Genomic DNA, 15,952 nt, shown 5'->3' with positions numbered 1-15,952 from the left:
TAGACGTGGATCTTTTGACGTCTCAGATGCGCCGCCACAGTCGCTAGGCACTTTGTGAAAACCCTGGGCGCCGTGGTGACCCCAAAAGGCAAAACCTTGAACTGGTAGTGCTGGTTTTGGATGGTGAGCCTGAGGTATTTTCTGTGTGAAGGATGTAGTGGAATGTGGAAGTACGCATCCTTCAGGTCCAGAGTTGCTAGGAAGTCCCCTTGCCGAAGCAGTGGGAGAACCTGCTGCAGCGTGAGCATATGGAAATGTTCTGATAGAATGTAAAAATTGAGCGGCCGTAGGTCTAGGATGAGACTGAGGGATCCGTCCTTCTTTGGAATCAGAAAGTACAGGGAGTAAACTCCCGCACCTCTTTCCTGCAGGGGCACGAGCTCTATGTGGAGAAGTGTGGCTCAGGGGTTAGAGGCGGCAGACCCGGAAGCTGGGATCGGCCCTGGACCAGGGTTCAATTCCCCGCCTCGGCGGGTCTTGGGCTCAAAAGTTCCACGGACTCGATAATTCTCGCTCCGGTGCCTTCTCAACTCACGGGTTCACACTCTGCGACTCTGGGCAATAGCTTGCTTAATCTCCACAACGGCCCCTCGCGGCGGGATGCCTGGCTTTCACCTTGTGGATACCCTCTTGGGGTTATCTCACAGGGGAATACCAGGACGGGTTCCCCAAGCAAGCGCCGGGAAACCCTTTGTGGGTAGCTGTGCGCTATATAAGCTCAAATACATGTACATTTACATTGCCCCTTTTTGCAGCATGACGTTGACTTCTTGCTGCAACAAGTGCAAGTGCTCGCCGGACATAGGACGGTTTTTTGGGGGTATGTTGGGTGGAGTGGATGTGAGCTCCAGACAATAACCGTATTGGATAAGAGTTCTGACCCACCTGTCCGTGGTGATGGACTTCCACACGGGCAGGAACTGCTGGAGTCTCCCCCCGACTGGTGTTGCGTGGTCGGGGGGCAGTGACAAGGCGTCACTGTTTGTTGTTGGCAATACTATACATGGACCAGTATGAGGAGAAGTTCGTGTACAATGACAACCCGTACAGAGCCCATATAGGGCAGTGGCTGAGGTATATAGATGATGTGTGGTGCATCTGGAATGGCACACCACAATCTCTAGAAGAATTCCACGACTGGCTAAACAACCAAAGTCCAGATATCAAATTCAGTTTGACGTATGACTGCAAAACCATGCCATTTTTGGACGTTGAGATCAAGTCCACACCGGAAGGCCTCAAGTCAACCCTGTTTCAGAAAAAAACTGATAAGAACAATTCCCTACACTATAAAAGTTATCATCCCAAAAGTTTAAAGAATAATCTCCCCTATGGCCAATACCTTAGTGTGAGAAGGAATTGTTCATCAACAGAAGACTGTTATTCATGGTGAAGCTCTCACTGACAAGCTGAAGGAGAGAGGGTACCCAGCTAAACTGCTCAAGCACTCAATGAAAAGGGCCAGATGGACCCCTCAAGAACATCTACTGCAGAAGATAGCCCTTGGGCTAGTCCCGTAGTTCTAGTGCCGAAACCTCACACCCCGGGCGGTAAGAAAGAGATGAGGTTCTGCGTTGACTACAGGGGTCTCAATGCAGTCACTAAGACTGACGCCCACCCAATACCAAGGGCAGACGAGCTTATCGATAGATTGGCTTCGGCCAACTACTTAAGTACGTTTGACCTGACAGCTGGGTATTGGCAAATCAGGTTAGCTGAGGACGCCAAGCCTAAGACCTCATTTTCTACCCCTGGTGGGCATTATCAGTTCGTGGTGATGCCCTTTGGTTTGAAAAATGCACCTGCCACCTTCCAACGGTTGGTGAATCACGTTCTCACTGGGCTGGACGACTTCTGTGCGGCGTATCTTGACGATATCGCTGTCTTTAGCTCCACCTGGGAGGATCACCTGGTCCACCTGCAGAAAGTGTTAGAGGCTCTGCAAGCAGCAGGTCTCACTATCAAGGCTACCAAGTGCCAGATAGGGCAGACACAGGTTGTATACTTGGGCCACCTTGTCGGTGGAGGCCAAGTTCAACCACTGGAGAGCAAGATACAGTCAATCAGGGACTGGGCTCCTCCAACCACCCAGACTTAGGTTCGAGCTTTCTTGGGCCTGACTGGTTACTACCGAAAGTTCGTCAGAAATTACGGATCGATTGTGACTCCGCTCAATGAGCTGACGAGTAAGAAAATGCCAAAAGAGGTTCAGTGGACAGCGAGCTGTCAAAAAGCATTCGATGACCTAAAACAGGCCATGTGCACGGCACCTATCCTCAAGAGTCCAGACTACTCCAAACCATTCATTGCCCAAACAGATGCTTCTGAGTTGGGTGTGGGAGCTGTTCTATCTCAACTGAATTTTGATGGTAATGACCAGCCCATTGCTTTTATAAGCAGACGGCTGACCCCCAGAGAGAAAAATTGGTCAGCTATAGAGAGGGAGGCCTTCGCGGTGGTGTGGGCCCTGAAGAAACTGAGGCCATACTTGTTTGGCACTCATTTCAAGATTCAGACCGACTATAAGCCCCTCCTATGGCTAAATCAGATGAAGGGTGAAAACCCCAAACTGCTTAGGTGGTCCATTTCCCTACAGGGGATGGACTTCAAAGTGGAGCATAGACCTGGCACTGATCACGGCAATGCAGATGGGCTCTCCAGGTATTTCCACTTAGAACAAGAAGACTCACCTGGTCAAGGTTAGCTTATTGTCCCAAAGTTTGGGGGGGGGGGGGGTCATGTAGGAGAGTAGAGTCTGCAATCCTATGATCACCCGGACTTTTTGCTTTTGTTTCACTGGTTTACGACTTTCTCGGGCTGTGGGCCTGCCAATCAGACCCACAGCCTAGCTGTTCTCTCGCTAAATTGATGTGTGTACCCTAGGTGCATTACCCAATTGGAACTGGGCCACCCTGTCAGACCCTGTAACTCAGGGCATCGATGTACCCAGGGCCTACCAGGGGCTGAAGCATGTATTATGCCACCCCTGGCTGGCCATCTAAATCTGACACAACTGGCTGCACGACAGCTGGGGCAACGCGGCGTACTCGCCCGTTGCTGCAGGTATAGTATCCCTATATCTAACCTTAAAATGGACACCCGAGTTCCTATCAGTCGCTCCTATGGCAGGCATTGACAATCCTGAAGGCAGAGTGCATGGAACCGTGTGAATTGGGCTCTGGCACAAGCCGAGCCCAGTTGCAGCTTGCGGAACCAAGACCCAATGGCTGTTCCATGCCTATGGAACTTAGATTAATTGACTGCCATTTGTCCTTTAGAAGGCAATTAAAAACATTCCTTTTCCCCAAATCTGATTAAATTACAATGATGACCCTGTTAATTGCCACTACCCACTTCTGTCATAACAGCGCCGTGATATCCTATTTAGGATGATTGTTTGCACTCTATAAGTACCATTGACATTGACATTGACATAACGCGTATCATATCGGTAACTTCGGTATAGCGTTATCAAGACATGTCGAGTAAAGTGTCATACGAATCGGGATGCTGCCCCCTCGCCAATTCTGGCGACGAGGTTAGCATTCCGCCCTTCTAGAGGGACACGACATGTACGTAACTGTGAACCCCGGTTAAAGTTAACTGAAGCCTCAGCTCCACAAAATGGACGGTGCCACCACAGACACGAGTCTGACCTCCTGCTGCTGGGAGTCCTTCCAGCGAGGAGAGCTTGGACAAAGGGTTTCCTGTCAGGGGCGGTGTTCGCACCATCCCAGACAGGGTTTGTGTATTCTTGGTAGGTAGGGCTTTGCGAGAAGGTGACTGCGGAGTGGCACCCCGGTGCTCACTACGCATCTGCCTAGCAGCCCCGGACCTGGGGAAAGTCCGGCAGGGGAGAGGGGTGTAACTACCCCCCTTCCTGGTCCCACCCCTAGGGCAGGACCTAGTCAAGTACCCACCCCTTTCTTTAGGATAAAGGCCGGAGCGGGGACCCTTCCAAATTATATCATCTTTGAATCAAGAACTACTTTCTACGAAAGGACATTCGAGACTCTTCTCAACATTTCTCCCCTGTGGCTAAGGAGTAGTCACCCTGCATCCGCAGGCACCATCTAAGAACTCTGCGGGTTGCTGCAAGTCCTTCCTCAGGAATCCGACGACCCAGCTCGACGAGAACCGGCTTCCCTGGCACCTCTGACCTCTATCCACATCGTCAGCTCAGCTGCGATCTGTGGGTGCGACGAGACCTCGAGGGACTGGCCATCATCAAAACCTGCACGCTTTCTTAATCCAGCACGACCACCGAAGAAATCCTCTGGCGAGTGCTCTGGGGTCCAAGAAGCCCCGACCCTGAGCAGCTCCAGCACCGAAGTGCAGCCTCCCAGCATCTCCACGATCTGCGTGGGGCCCTTCTGCTCGCCGCTCAGCACGTTGTCCTATCACTAGCCGCTGGCTTGTGACCTTCTTGACGACATCCGACAACCAACGCTGCTGGTCTGGTTGCTCCAGACCGGCCCTTGCTCCCTTTTACGAGAGGAGCACTCCGGACCCTCCTGGTCCACTCAAGACGCCATTTTAGGCCCACCACGTGGCCCTGAAATCTGCCAAGGCTTGTTGCCCCAATCCTGGGCCCAGCGACGCCGACAGCATCAACCTTCGTGGGACAGCTCGCACCTCCATCCTGGTCGCCGACAACGCCTCCTGGTCCGTGAGACTGCAGAGCCTAGCGTCGCCCACTCACCTGGTCGAGGTGACGGCCACCCGGTGCCTTCCTGGTACCCTCTGACTACTGGCTAGTAGTACGAACTTTGTCCCCTCTGTTTTCAGGTATCATCAATCTCTGATCCAGGCTTGGATCTCTACGAACTATTCTTCACTGGTCGCCGGCCAGCAACTCCTTCCTTCCGGCTCCTGGCTCGTCAGCGAAGACCCCCGACGCCTGTAAGACTTGTGCAGCCGCAGCCCTTGTGGCTAGGTAACCCCGGCATTTCGGTGCCCGCATAGCCTCCTTACTTAAGGGTCCTGAGTCCCTCGCTTCCGACTTGCCTTATCTGGTCTGCCCGAGACCACTAAACTTTCCGTGCCCTCAAGCACTTGTATTGATTGGGCACTTGAAGTATTTTTCTAAGAGTTTTGTTCTGTGCTTAGTACCCTGTCCTCATAAAGAGTACAGGGCTGTTGTGATTCTAATAAATATACTGTTTATTTTCATAACACTTGTGTGGTGTCCTTTCACTTGGTGTTCAAGGGGTATGTGATGGTATAACTGCTGGCTTAACACCCCCTCTAGAGTTTAGCCCGAAGACTGCTCGTATCCACGCTACTAGGATAGCTGGTCTAAGGTTGACTTACAACCAATCACCATAAGGGTCGTTTGGACCGATGCATAGTGGTCGCTAGAATAGTGAACACTGCATATCGGGCCAACTTCTCACAGTAAGGACACTGGAGACATGATTTTAATTTGGATCTTTATACTCTTTTAATTGTAGGGAGTGATCTGAACCCCCCGCCAAAAAGGTACCTTTAATTTTTCGAGTGTGTGAGTCACAGCAAGAAGTTTATATCATTCAGCCCTTCTCTGATACTATTTTTGTAATTACTTCATAGTGACAACGACCCCCCAGTCCATGTCCTGAGGAGAACCCGTCAAACACAGTTGGGTTCGAAACGCATCGACGTCTTTACCTGCAAGATACCAATTATTTAAGGCTCAATAGGAATGTAACTAATACATGTGCAAATTGCTCAGCAGCTTTTGTGTAATTCCTATTTTGTAGCACTTGGTGATAAATGCACTGTGTATCTGTTGCAGGTGGTAACACGTAGGCTAGTATTCTATTCTGTTAGTCCACTTGTTCGTTCCATATTCAGGATTGGTGCCTCATAGATTGCTTAACCCGAGGCATAGCACAGTTGTCCATACAAATAATTTGTTTGAATTTTTTCTGGTTTAAATTTTCACATTTTGTGTTATGTTGCTTTCAATTCACTGAATGTATTGTTTGTAAATTTTGTAAATGTTGTGTTGTGCCTTTTGACGCCCAAAAAACTTTTTCTAAACCTTTTTATAAAATAAAAAAAGTGATTCAAGACACACGTTTGTCCAACCTAGTAAATAATCAAACTAGTTGGTGAATGATCATAGAGAATCAAACTGTCCGGCCATTTTGCTTGTTTACTTTATGAATAGTGGTCCAGGCCGGTCAGCGACAGGACCCGAGCCTTTCCCAGTTTCCCCGCCCTTTCAATGAGGGCATTGAAAGCTGCAGAGTCCTCTGTTGGGGAAGTCTTGGCTGAAAAAAGCTGAGGCTCTTGTCCCGAATGCGGGTCCCCAGGATCGCCACCAGCAGACCATGGTTCAGTCACATCCTCTGGGTCGGAGTAGACGGGATAGCTATACTCATCCTGGTCGTTGCCGTCACCCTCCTCTACATGTGAATGAGAGGGTGAAAGTTCCTGTGTCTGTGGTGATACTGGCTCCATAGAGGCAGAGGCACCAGCAGAGTCCATCTTTTTCTTGAGTGGAATTTGGTAATGCTCCAATTGTTGTTCAGGGGTGATCTTCCTCTTAAGGAGAGAGAGCTTGCCCGTGTTGGCGTCGATGATAACTTCCTGACGCTCCTCTTCTGCCAGCGGTCATTGCCGTGGGCTTGGGACCACTAACGATGGCTTCGGCGTCAAAGACACTTTCACGGGCACTCCGGCCCCTGGTTTTGCCGTGAAAGCTTTTGGCGCCGTTTTTGGTGGCAAAGTGAACAGAATAGGCGTTGGCGCCTTCGCCGGTTTTTCTAGAGGCTTGGGCGGCACAGGGTCCTTCGGCTCGACTGCTGCGGCCCCCTCCCTAATACGTTGAAGGGACTCCGTAACCTTCTTAGTGAACGAGGCGGAGGGACGCACGGCTCGAGAGAGTCTTTTGAAGCTGGTTTTGAGGTGGCGACCGATGACGCGCTCTTAGGAGTCGACGCCGTTGCCCCCTTGGCCTTGTCGAGTGGAAGCGAGGCAGTGAGGGACTTGGGGTCGTCCTGCCGCTTCCTCGGGTCGAGAGTGGACTTCTTATGGTCGTCGACCTTCTTGGTATCGACTCGACTCTTATGTACGTCGACCGTCTTCGGCGCCGATGCAGCTGCGTCGGTCCCCTTAACCTTCGGCTTCGATACAGTAGCCTTCGGGTCGGCCATTTTGGCGTGGCTCTTGCGCTCGACGGCCATCTTGGATTTTTCGGCGCCGAGGCCTCTGAAGTCTTTGACCCGACCAGCGTGACTTGCGCTTTCGGTTTCGATACCCTTGGCGTTGTGACCGTTGGTTTCACTTTCGGTTTTGGCTGTACCGTGAGTGGCGCCGTATCAATGTCCGTGGCCGGGCCGGAAGGTGGAACCGTGGGACTGGCATCAAGGCTTTGGGTAAGGCCCGAAGGCGATCCCTCGACCTGGGCCTTATAATGTTGGCTGGCCCCGGAGTCAGTCTGAGGAAGCTCTTCATCCGAGCTATCCTCTACGGTGGCAAGGGCCCCGTCGTCGTCCCCTACCTTCTCGACGACTTCATCGAAATCCTCGTCTTCCTCGTCGTAGTCGTCCTCGACCTCCGACGCCGGGTTAGATTCTGTGATCTCCTGGATAGTGTCGTCCCCAACATCCTCCGCGTCGAAGATGTCTGTAGGAGGTGGTGCCGATCGTTGGGCCACCAGGCGCGCAGCTCGGCGGAGCTTGAGTGTTTTCTTGGACCGGAACTTGGAGCAGGCCATACACTTGGCCTCGTCGTGGTCCGGCGACAAACACTTATTGCACACCGGGTGTACATCGATATGCGGATACTCGAGGCACACACTGGGCACCGTTTAAATGGACTCCGTTCCATGATGGAAGAGGTTGGAGCGTCGAGTAGGCCCGTCCGCGCCGAAAGCACGCGGAAGGGTAGTGTTGGTTCGGAGCCGAGGAAAATACGAACCCGAACGATAGACAATACCGACGCAAGTCCTAAAGACCTTTTGGTCTCGAGCAAAGTAAGTTTAACAACTATTGATTCCGACAGAGGGAACCGAAACACATCCGAACCCAATGGCGGAAAAAAACAATCTGGGGATGGAGTCGATGCCCATGCTCACTGTAGTCCAGGGGAGGAGCCACCTATCTCGTGATACTTCGAAGACTCTTCCAGGACAACAATGTGCAATCATCCGGACCCAACACTAGGCGGCGATCTATGCACAGATATGAATTCAGCAGCCCACATGCCTCGAACAGAGAGTATACTCCTGTCCCTTGCTGATGTTTTGGAACCTTCTCTATGGCATGCTTTTGTAGCAGTGATAGTACTTCTTGTTTTAACAATGTCAAATGATCTTGACTCATTGGACGCTGTCTGGGGGGATGTTTGGTGGAGTAGCTGTGAGTTCTAGGCAATAACCATGTTGGATAATCTGGCTCACCCACCTGTCTGATGTGATGTTTTCCCAGACAGGTAGGAACTGTGATAAACGTCCCCCGACCGGTGTTATATGGTCTGGGGGGAGTTGTATTACGTCACTGTTTTGGGGTTGGGGAGTTGCGGTTGTTATTATTTCCGCGACCTCTACCCTTGTTGTTGTTACCTCTAACTGCCTCTTGAATTACCTCTGGGTGATGTTGGTGTAAAAGAGGTAGATTTTTGGCTTGTGCCTGTACTTTTTGACCCCCCTCTATAGGTGGGCCTACGAAAGGAACCTCTTTGAGTTGGCTGTTGTAATGCTCCCATTGATTTAGCCGTTTGTGTCCTTTTTCATCTTTTCTAAAGTCTCATCTGTTCCTGAGCCGAAAAGTGTTTTTTGGTCAAAAGGTTGGTTCAATAACAATGTTTGTACTTCTTGTTTGAACCCTGAGACCCTAAGCCATGCATGTCTTCTTAGCATGATACTAGTGTTGATGGATCTTGCTGCAGTGTCTGTTGCGTCTAAAGCGCACTTAATGGAAGTGTTAGTTATTATCTTCCCTTCCTGTATAAGCTGGTCTGCCCTTTTTTGATGTTCCTTAGGAAGATGTGTGATGAGTTTTTCTAACTCATCATAATGTGCTCTATCATAGCGTGCTAGTAACGCTTGTGTATTAGCTATGTGCCAGCTGTTTGCTGCTTGTGATGCTACCCTTTTGCCTGATGCATCTATTAGCTTGGACTCTTTATCAGGAGGAGGAGCTTCTCCTGTAGATAATGAATTTGCTCTTTTACGAGCGTTTGTAACTACAAGCGAGTCTAGAGGTACTTGTCCTTTGATAAATATTGGGTCCTTTGGGGCTGCCCTACATTTTTTATCAATTCTTGGGTTTAATACCCTAGCCCTCACAGGGTCTTTGAATATGTCTGCTGTGTGGCTGAGAAGACCCTTTAGCATAGGTAGTGTGCCTGATGTTCTTTGTGCAGCAGGTAGCGTTTCTAAAAGTAAATCCTCTATTTTAGGTTCTGTATGTAAATCTACCTTATGGTATTTAGCTGCCCTATTAATCAACTGCACAAAACCTATATTATCATCAGGTGGTGAAGGTTTTGAGGGGTATAATTGTGGGTCGTTCTCGTCTGACCCTGCATCATAATTTTCCCATAGTGTCCTCATCTCCATGAGGTTCTCCCTCCCCTGCATCACTGTCTACATCTGTTTGAGGTGTAGATGGTCTTGGTGTAGAAGGTGGAGGAATAGTTGGCCTATTGTGAGGAATAGGAGAAGAGGGTGAGTCTCTAGGCCTGAGGAGAAAGTGGGAGGAGTTGTATTTGTCCCCATTGTTCTCTTTTTAGGAGGAAGAGCTTTATCATCTAGTTCATTCTTCCTCTTTTTCGGTGATTTTGTCACCACTTTGCCAGTTTGCGGATCGATAAACAAAGTCTTTTGTTTTGGATCGGTCTGCTGCTCCTGTGTCGGTACCGAAGTTTTTGGTTCCGAAAGGTGCCTTTGCTTCTGACCGTCAATGTTCTGTGTTTTTGGCACCGAAAATTTGCTCGATTCCGATTTTTTCGGTGTCGAGTAAGTCTTCGACGTCGAAGCATGTTTCGGTTTCGACATGGAATGTTTCGATGCCGAGCTTTCTTTTGTATGGAGCTTCGGTGTCGATGTCGACCGTTTCTCGGATCCGACATGGTGGGAGGCTGAGAGTTTTGGTTTCAGTTTCGGTTTCGTTGCCGGGCCCGAAGGCGGGGCGTCGGAAACTTTCTTCGGTGGTCTGACCGGGCTCGAAGGCGGGGTCGGTACCACACGGGGTCGGTTTTTTGGTAAGGGGACGTCGTCACTCACGGTTTGTTGGACGTCGATTCCCTAGACATCAGACTCGTCCCCTTCTGACCCCGACTCTTCCTCATGTTCCTCATCTTCTTCTTCAAGGTGCTGGTCTTCGAACAGCTCCGGGATTGCCTCCGACTGCATTCTTGAAACCTCGTGTCTTCTGGCTCGACGGTTTCTGATAGTCGACTTGGAGGAGCAGGCTTCGCAGTCCCTGGATTCGTGTTCAGGTGATAGGCAGAGATTGCACACCTCGTGTAGGTCCTTGGGTGGGAACTTAGCACCACACGTTGGACATCTCTTAAATGGAGTCCTTTCCATGGACTCCGGGCTGGACTACGTCAAGAAAGGCCTCCCGGTCTCGTCGACGTAGAAGAAAATGTTTATTGTTGGAGTCGAAACGCGTCGGAATGGAAATGATATCGCGTTCGATAACAATACCGTCGAATTGGAAAGGGAATACGCGCCGAAATATCGCTTTTTCTCGAAGTCGATCTGGAGCGCTTCGGTCCTCATCCGAACCCGATGGCGGAAAAAAACAATCTAAGGATGGAGCCGATGCCCATGCGCACTAGCACCCAAGGGAGGAGTCACCAGCCTCGTGACGAAAAAAAGACTTCTCCAAGAGAAAAACAAGTGCAATCATCCGAGCCCAACACCAGATGGCGATCTATTCATAATGTAGCATCTGCAGCCCATATGCCTCGAACACTGATTGCCCCGGACTGGCCGAAACAATGGTGGTACCCGGACCTTCTGCACCTATCAGAGTGCCCTCACAGGAAGCTGCCATGCAGACCGGACCTGCTGTCCAAGATGAACAGGAGGATTCATCACCCCAACCTTCCTTCACTGAACTTGGCAGCATGGCTTCTGAGGTCCTCCAGCATGGCCACCTAGGACTACCACAGGACTACATGTACATCCTGAAAGAGGCAAGAAGACCGTCCACGATGCATTCCTATGCATGCAAGTGGAAGCGGTTTTATATGTGGCGTATGCAAAACAATTGTAATCCTATCAAGGGTCAGGAAGAGGTCATCTTTCCTTACCCACTTTATCTGGCTAAAGCAGTGTTGAAGTTGTCTTCCATTAAGGTGCATTTAGCAGCTAGAACTGCATATAGACGCTCACCATCTCAACCTTACTTCTTCCAGTTACAGGCTGTTAAGGATTTTCTGAAGGGTTTAAAGAAGGTCTACCCTCCGGTCCGGCCTCCTTTACCACGCTGGGAGCTAAACCTGGTGCCATCAAAATGGATGGGTCCCCCTTTCCAACCCATACACAAAGCAACCTTACAACATCTTTCTTGGAAGGCTGCTTTCTTGGTAGCGATCACGTCAGCTCGCAGAGTGGATAAATAAAAGCTCTCTGCTCTAAAGAGCCTTATACAGACTTCCATTTTAACAGGGTTGTGTGGAGGATGCATCCCTCTTTTCTTCCCATGGTGGTGTCAGATTTTCATGTGAACCAGACCATCTCTCTACCTTTCTTTTTTCCCCAATCTCTCCACTACAGCTGAGAGGTCTTTATATCCATAGACCTGAAAGGGGTTTTAATATTCTATCTGGATCGGTCCAAGTCTATAAGAAAATCTGATCAACTATTTGTTAACTATGGGTCGATCAGAACTGGGTTTGCAGCTTCGAAGCGTTCCATCTCCCGATCGATAGTTTCATGTATCAAGCTTGCTTATCAATTAGAGCAGAAGCCTCTTGGGTTTTCTCCCAAAGCACATTCTACCAGAGGAAAAGCAGCTACTACATCTCTTCTTCACAATGTGCCCATGTCGGAAATCTGTAAGGCGGCAACCTGGAGGTCCGTCCATACATTTATCAGGCACTACTGTCTGGAGTCAGACACCAGAGCAGACACCCAAGTAGGCCAGGCGGAATCTGTTCAACAGCTGATTTCGGCTGTTACATTTTGTTGGGTCATGTTACTAATTTACCTGCAGGTGTTAAATGGGCTTGCAATTCTATTCAGTGCTTATTACTATTGATGAGGATCCCCTGGAAGAGAAGGATAAGTTACTTACCTGTAATCCTAGTTCTCTTGCAGGGGTATCCTCATCAAAGTCATAAACAACCCACCAGCCTCCCAGGTAAATGAGATGCTGTCTAAGGTGTTAAAGGAAATCTTTGTGCCCTGACTTTCACGGTTATGACCCAACTGTACCCCTGAGGAATGAGGAGAATGATGAGAAGCTAGGGGTCATGCCTTAAAGGCACGCTGCCAGTTTTTGTTGAAAATGATTTCATTTTCTATGCTATTGGTTTGCAGTGCAGCCTGTAGGCTAACAATGTCTACTTTATTTGCAGTTTTACTTTTTATGAGTAATTGGCCCAAAAAAAACTGAGTTCAAGTGCTACTTGCCCTCTTGTGTTTTTATATACTTGCAAATACAGTCTTTATGTGTGTAATTACATTGTTTAGCCTGCTATTTGGAGCTGCATTGTTATGAGAAAAAATGGTATATGTATATGCATATATGTAGAGCTGTATATATGTGATTTCCATATATAATATTTATATTTCCGTGGTCCTCGCACATGGGCGGAAATATTTAGTGCTTATGACTTTGATGAGGATCTCCTGGAAGAGAAATACAAGTTGCTACGGCCACAATAGTCTGCCCTCATTAAGAATCTCACATCCTTCTGGGAATCTCACTCCTCCTCCCCGATCTCGGAGGTTGACTGGTCCAAAACCTGGAGCCCAGTTGCGAGGAATAAGATTACTCCAGCACTCACAGATGAAATTCTGGCTATTACACAAGGCCTACTGGACACCAGCCCGTCTACACTCACACAAAATTCGAGAAGATCCCATTTGCAGGAATTGTAAAGACAACATAGGAGATCTTGAACACTTACTACTGTTATGTGTCCTAGCAGATTTCTTCAGCTGTTGTGTTCTTGTGCTGCACACAGGAAGCCAATCAGTTGGCTGTTGGAGTCTCTTGGCTTTAGTTGGGCTCTGGGACTGACTTCTCCTTGAGCAGGATACGGCAGGCACATTTCCTCTAATTTTGAATTTAGAGTTTGGGGTGCCCTACTTATGCCCAGAAACTGCCCTCTGTGCAGTAAGTGGTTGGTAATCAATTGGCTACCAAGTTCTCTCTTACTTGATTAGCGCTACCTGTGACGTGTGGCATCCGGTCATCCCAGGATGACCATCCCGCCCACTTTCTATGTGGCAGGACCCCTCTCCCCCCATGTGGAGCTTCTTAGCGCAACACCGGGACACAACAACCAAAGGGGTACAGTCCCATGGAAAATGTGTTTGGGCAACTGGTTTCCCCACTACTGTCCCTATTGCCAGCTTGTCTGCCTGAACAATCAAGCAGTCCCTCTCCCAACTGTTGCCCATTTGTACTTCAAAAGCAGCTTCTCCTTTGAAGCAAGCCTTCTGGGCCAACACCTGTGTGGCTTCCTGCAGGAGAGAGGTGACACCTTCCAGATAAGGCCCCTATTGTATCCTTTACTGGGAGTCATTAGCACAACTCCCCGAGAGGTCAGAAAGCTGTTGCAGTGACAGGAGCACAATGTGCAACCGGTAGTGGCACAGAGAACTAAGGGCAAAAAAGGGCATCTCTGCTAAACTTGCACACAGCAACTTGTTACATTAATTTAGACCAGGTAATCAAATCGGCTCAATGTAACGAGTTGTTTGATACCTTGGATGACCCACTTTGGTCACACAGTATTAGCACAGCTGAGGTGTCAGTGTTTAACTCTGTACTTGCCATCTGGGTGACCAAGCCTTTTCACAATCAGAACAATTTCGCTTTCTACTATCAAATCATGTAAAATTACATGTTCTCCCAGCGAGATATGTTGCACCCTGCCTTAGTCCTCGATAGGCTTCCCCTAGAGCGACTCACATATATACCTGGCATTTGCCATTTTTTAAATAGCAAAGTAAGGCCAGCAGGTAAACTGCTCTTTCTGACTGCAATGGTTTGCTGGGAGTCTTTTTAATCCAGTCACACCCACAGTGTCATAACTAGTGCTGCAGGCCCTGCGATGAACCTCTAACTTACAAGCCCTCTGTATCCTGGGTGCCATTTCCTAGGGACTTACAGCAAGTTAGCTTAGCCAATTGAGTAGGAGCCAATTCGACATACCAGTTTAAGGTTAGGGCCATGACACGGAGGTCTGGTTAGCAGGCCTCAGTGCACTCAGAGTAGAAAAACTAGCAGCATCAGTCCAAACCAGTGACTGGAAATAGTTATTCTGCTCTACAAATCACAGGAACGTTGTGCTTCTGGCAGACCAACAATATAATACCCATCATGAAGGATAAGAGAGTATAGGGAACATTTGGGGAAATCCTAGTATCCTAAACGTATCTTTTTTCACCTATGTGTCTGTTCTTCCCAAGTCCAAAATGAATATATGAGTGCAGTAAGGAGTTACCTTTGTTCTTGTGAATACAGTTTTCACTACTTATTTTTTCAGACTAGTTGTACTTCTTGGTGTTCCAGATGATGATGATGATGATGATGATGATGATGATGATGATGATGATGATGATGATGATGCTGGTCCTCCACAGGCTTTACTGATGAAGAAAATGGTTTGAGGATCAATCACAACCAGATTGTCCAGTGAGTCTTAACTTATACTTTGCCACTCGTCCATATGTGCTCCCTCTGCAGGAAACTACAACAGGGAAGGTGGGGTGGCTATCTCATTGCTTTAAAGTGAAATGGAACTTTACTGGCACTGATCACTTAGCTTTGAAAGTTATTGTCAAACCTGAGACTCCTGTTGGCATTATTGGCTAGTGGGCTTTATGTGGGCAGTAGGTTAATTAACATGCTAATGAGTTTGTGAAACAGAGATCTGGGGTCGTACAGATCACAGACAAGCAGTGTTGAAAAGAGTGATCTCTATGGGTCTCCTAATCAACTGCTTTTAGTATGTCCCTTTTGCATTCGTTCTATATTACTGCATGGCAGCCAAACAGCAATGAACCACAACTCAGTCGAACTGTGAAAGTAAAATCCTAATTCCAAATACATGACCAGCTGACCCAATGAAGGAATGACCCTTTCCCAGTCTCTACAGAAAAGTTCGAAAATAAGACTTGAACACAGTGGAAGGCTAAATGGATGCAGAGATCAGAATTAAAGGTTACATCATCCCACTGTATTTGTACATACATAGCACTTGAATGACTGAGCTCTGTACTGCAACGAAAGCATTCTGAATTGTTGTATTCAGAAAAGGAGAGTTAAACATTTTTTGTAGTTTTGTATTATTTGCAGTTTGGTGTGCTAGCATTACAATATAACAGGCCAGAGATCACAAGTGGAGAAAAAAACAATAGCACACAGACTGTACATAATATAAATAGCTTGGCAGACAGCAGTTTAGCTTTCTGTGGCAACACTTGAGAAAAAATACTCAGTTTTATCATTCACAGGGTAAAAAAAAGTTAAGGTTAAGCAGACCGCTTGTTTCAGCAATTTTAATCATATTTGCAATAAAGTGACAAACTTTAACAGTAAAAAATGCTGCAAAATTATTTAATCAACAAGACTTGATTGGGCTCTAAATCTACTTACTTGTCAAACCAAGGCTTTTTAAGCGGCGCTCCAAGTTCACCAGCACCGAGGGCTCTTTTTCGAGGGTCTGAATCCAAGACTATCCTCATACTGCTATTGTTATTTTCTGCATTGGTAAAAGAAATCAAAAGTCAAGATATGTTCAAAGTCATTATCTTCTAAATTTAATTTTACTG

At 48.1% G+C, this 15,952-nt stretch overlaps 1 protein-coding gene across 2 annotated transcripts in view; it reads right to left on the bottom strand.

The window, feature by feature from the left end:
- Window positions 1-15,952, bottom strand: part of LOC147698192 (RNA-binding protein 26-like) — a 1,163,085-nt gene that overhangs the window by 828,477 nt on the left and 318,656 nt on the right. For both annotated transcript variants that reach the window (XM_086934819.1, XM_086934820.1), the window contains exon 10: window positions 15,777-15,882. In XM_086934819.1, the coding sequence (XP_086790945.1) occupies window positions 15,777-15,882 (106 nt within the window). The remainder of the gene's footprint in view (window positions 1-15,776; window positions 15,883-15,952) is intronic.

This window comes from Lissotriton vulgaris, chromosome 8, assembly GCF_964263255.1.
Source record: "Lissotriton vulgaris chromosome 8, aLisVul1.2, whole genome shotgun sequence".
Classification (NCBI taxonomy): domain Eukaryota; kingdom Metazoa; phylum Chordata; class Amphibia; order Caudata; family Salamandridae; genus Lissotriton; species Lissotriton vulgaris.
The sequence above is the reverse complement of the archived record's forward strand: the minus strand, read 5'-3'. Positions and strand labels throughout refer to the sequence as shown.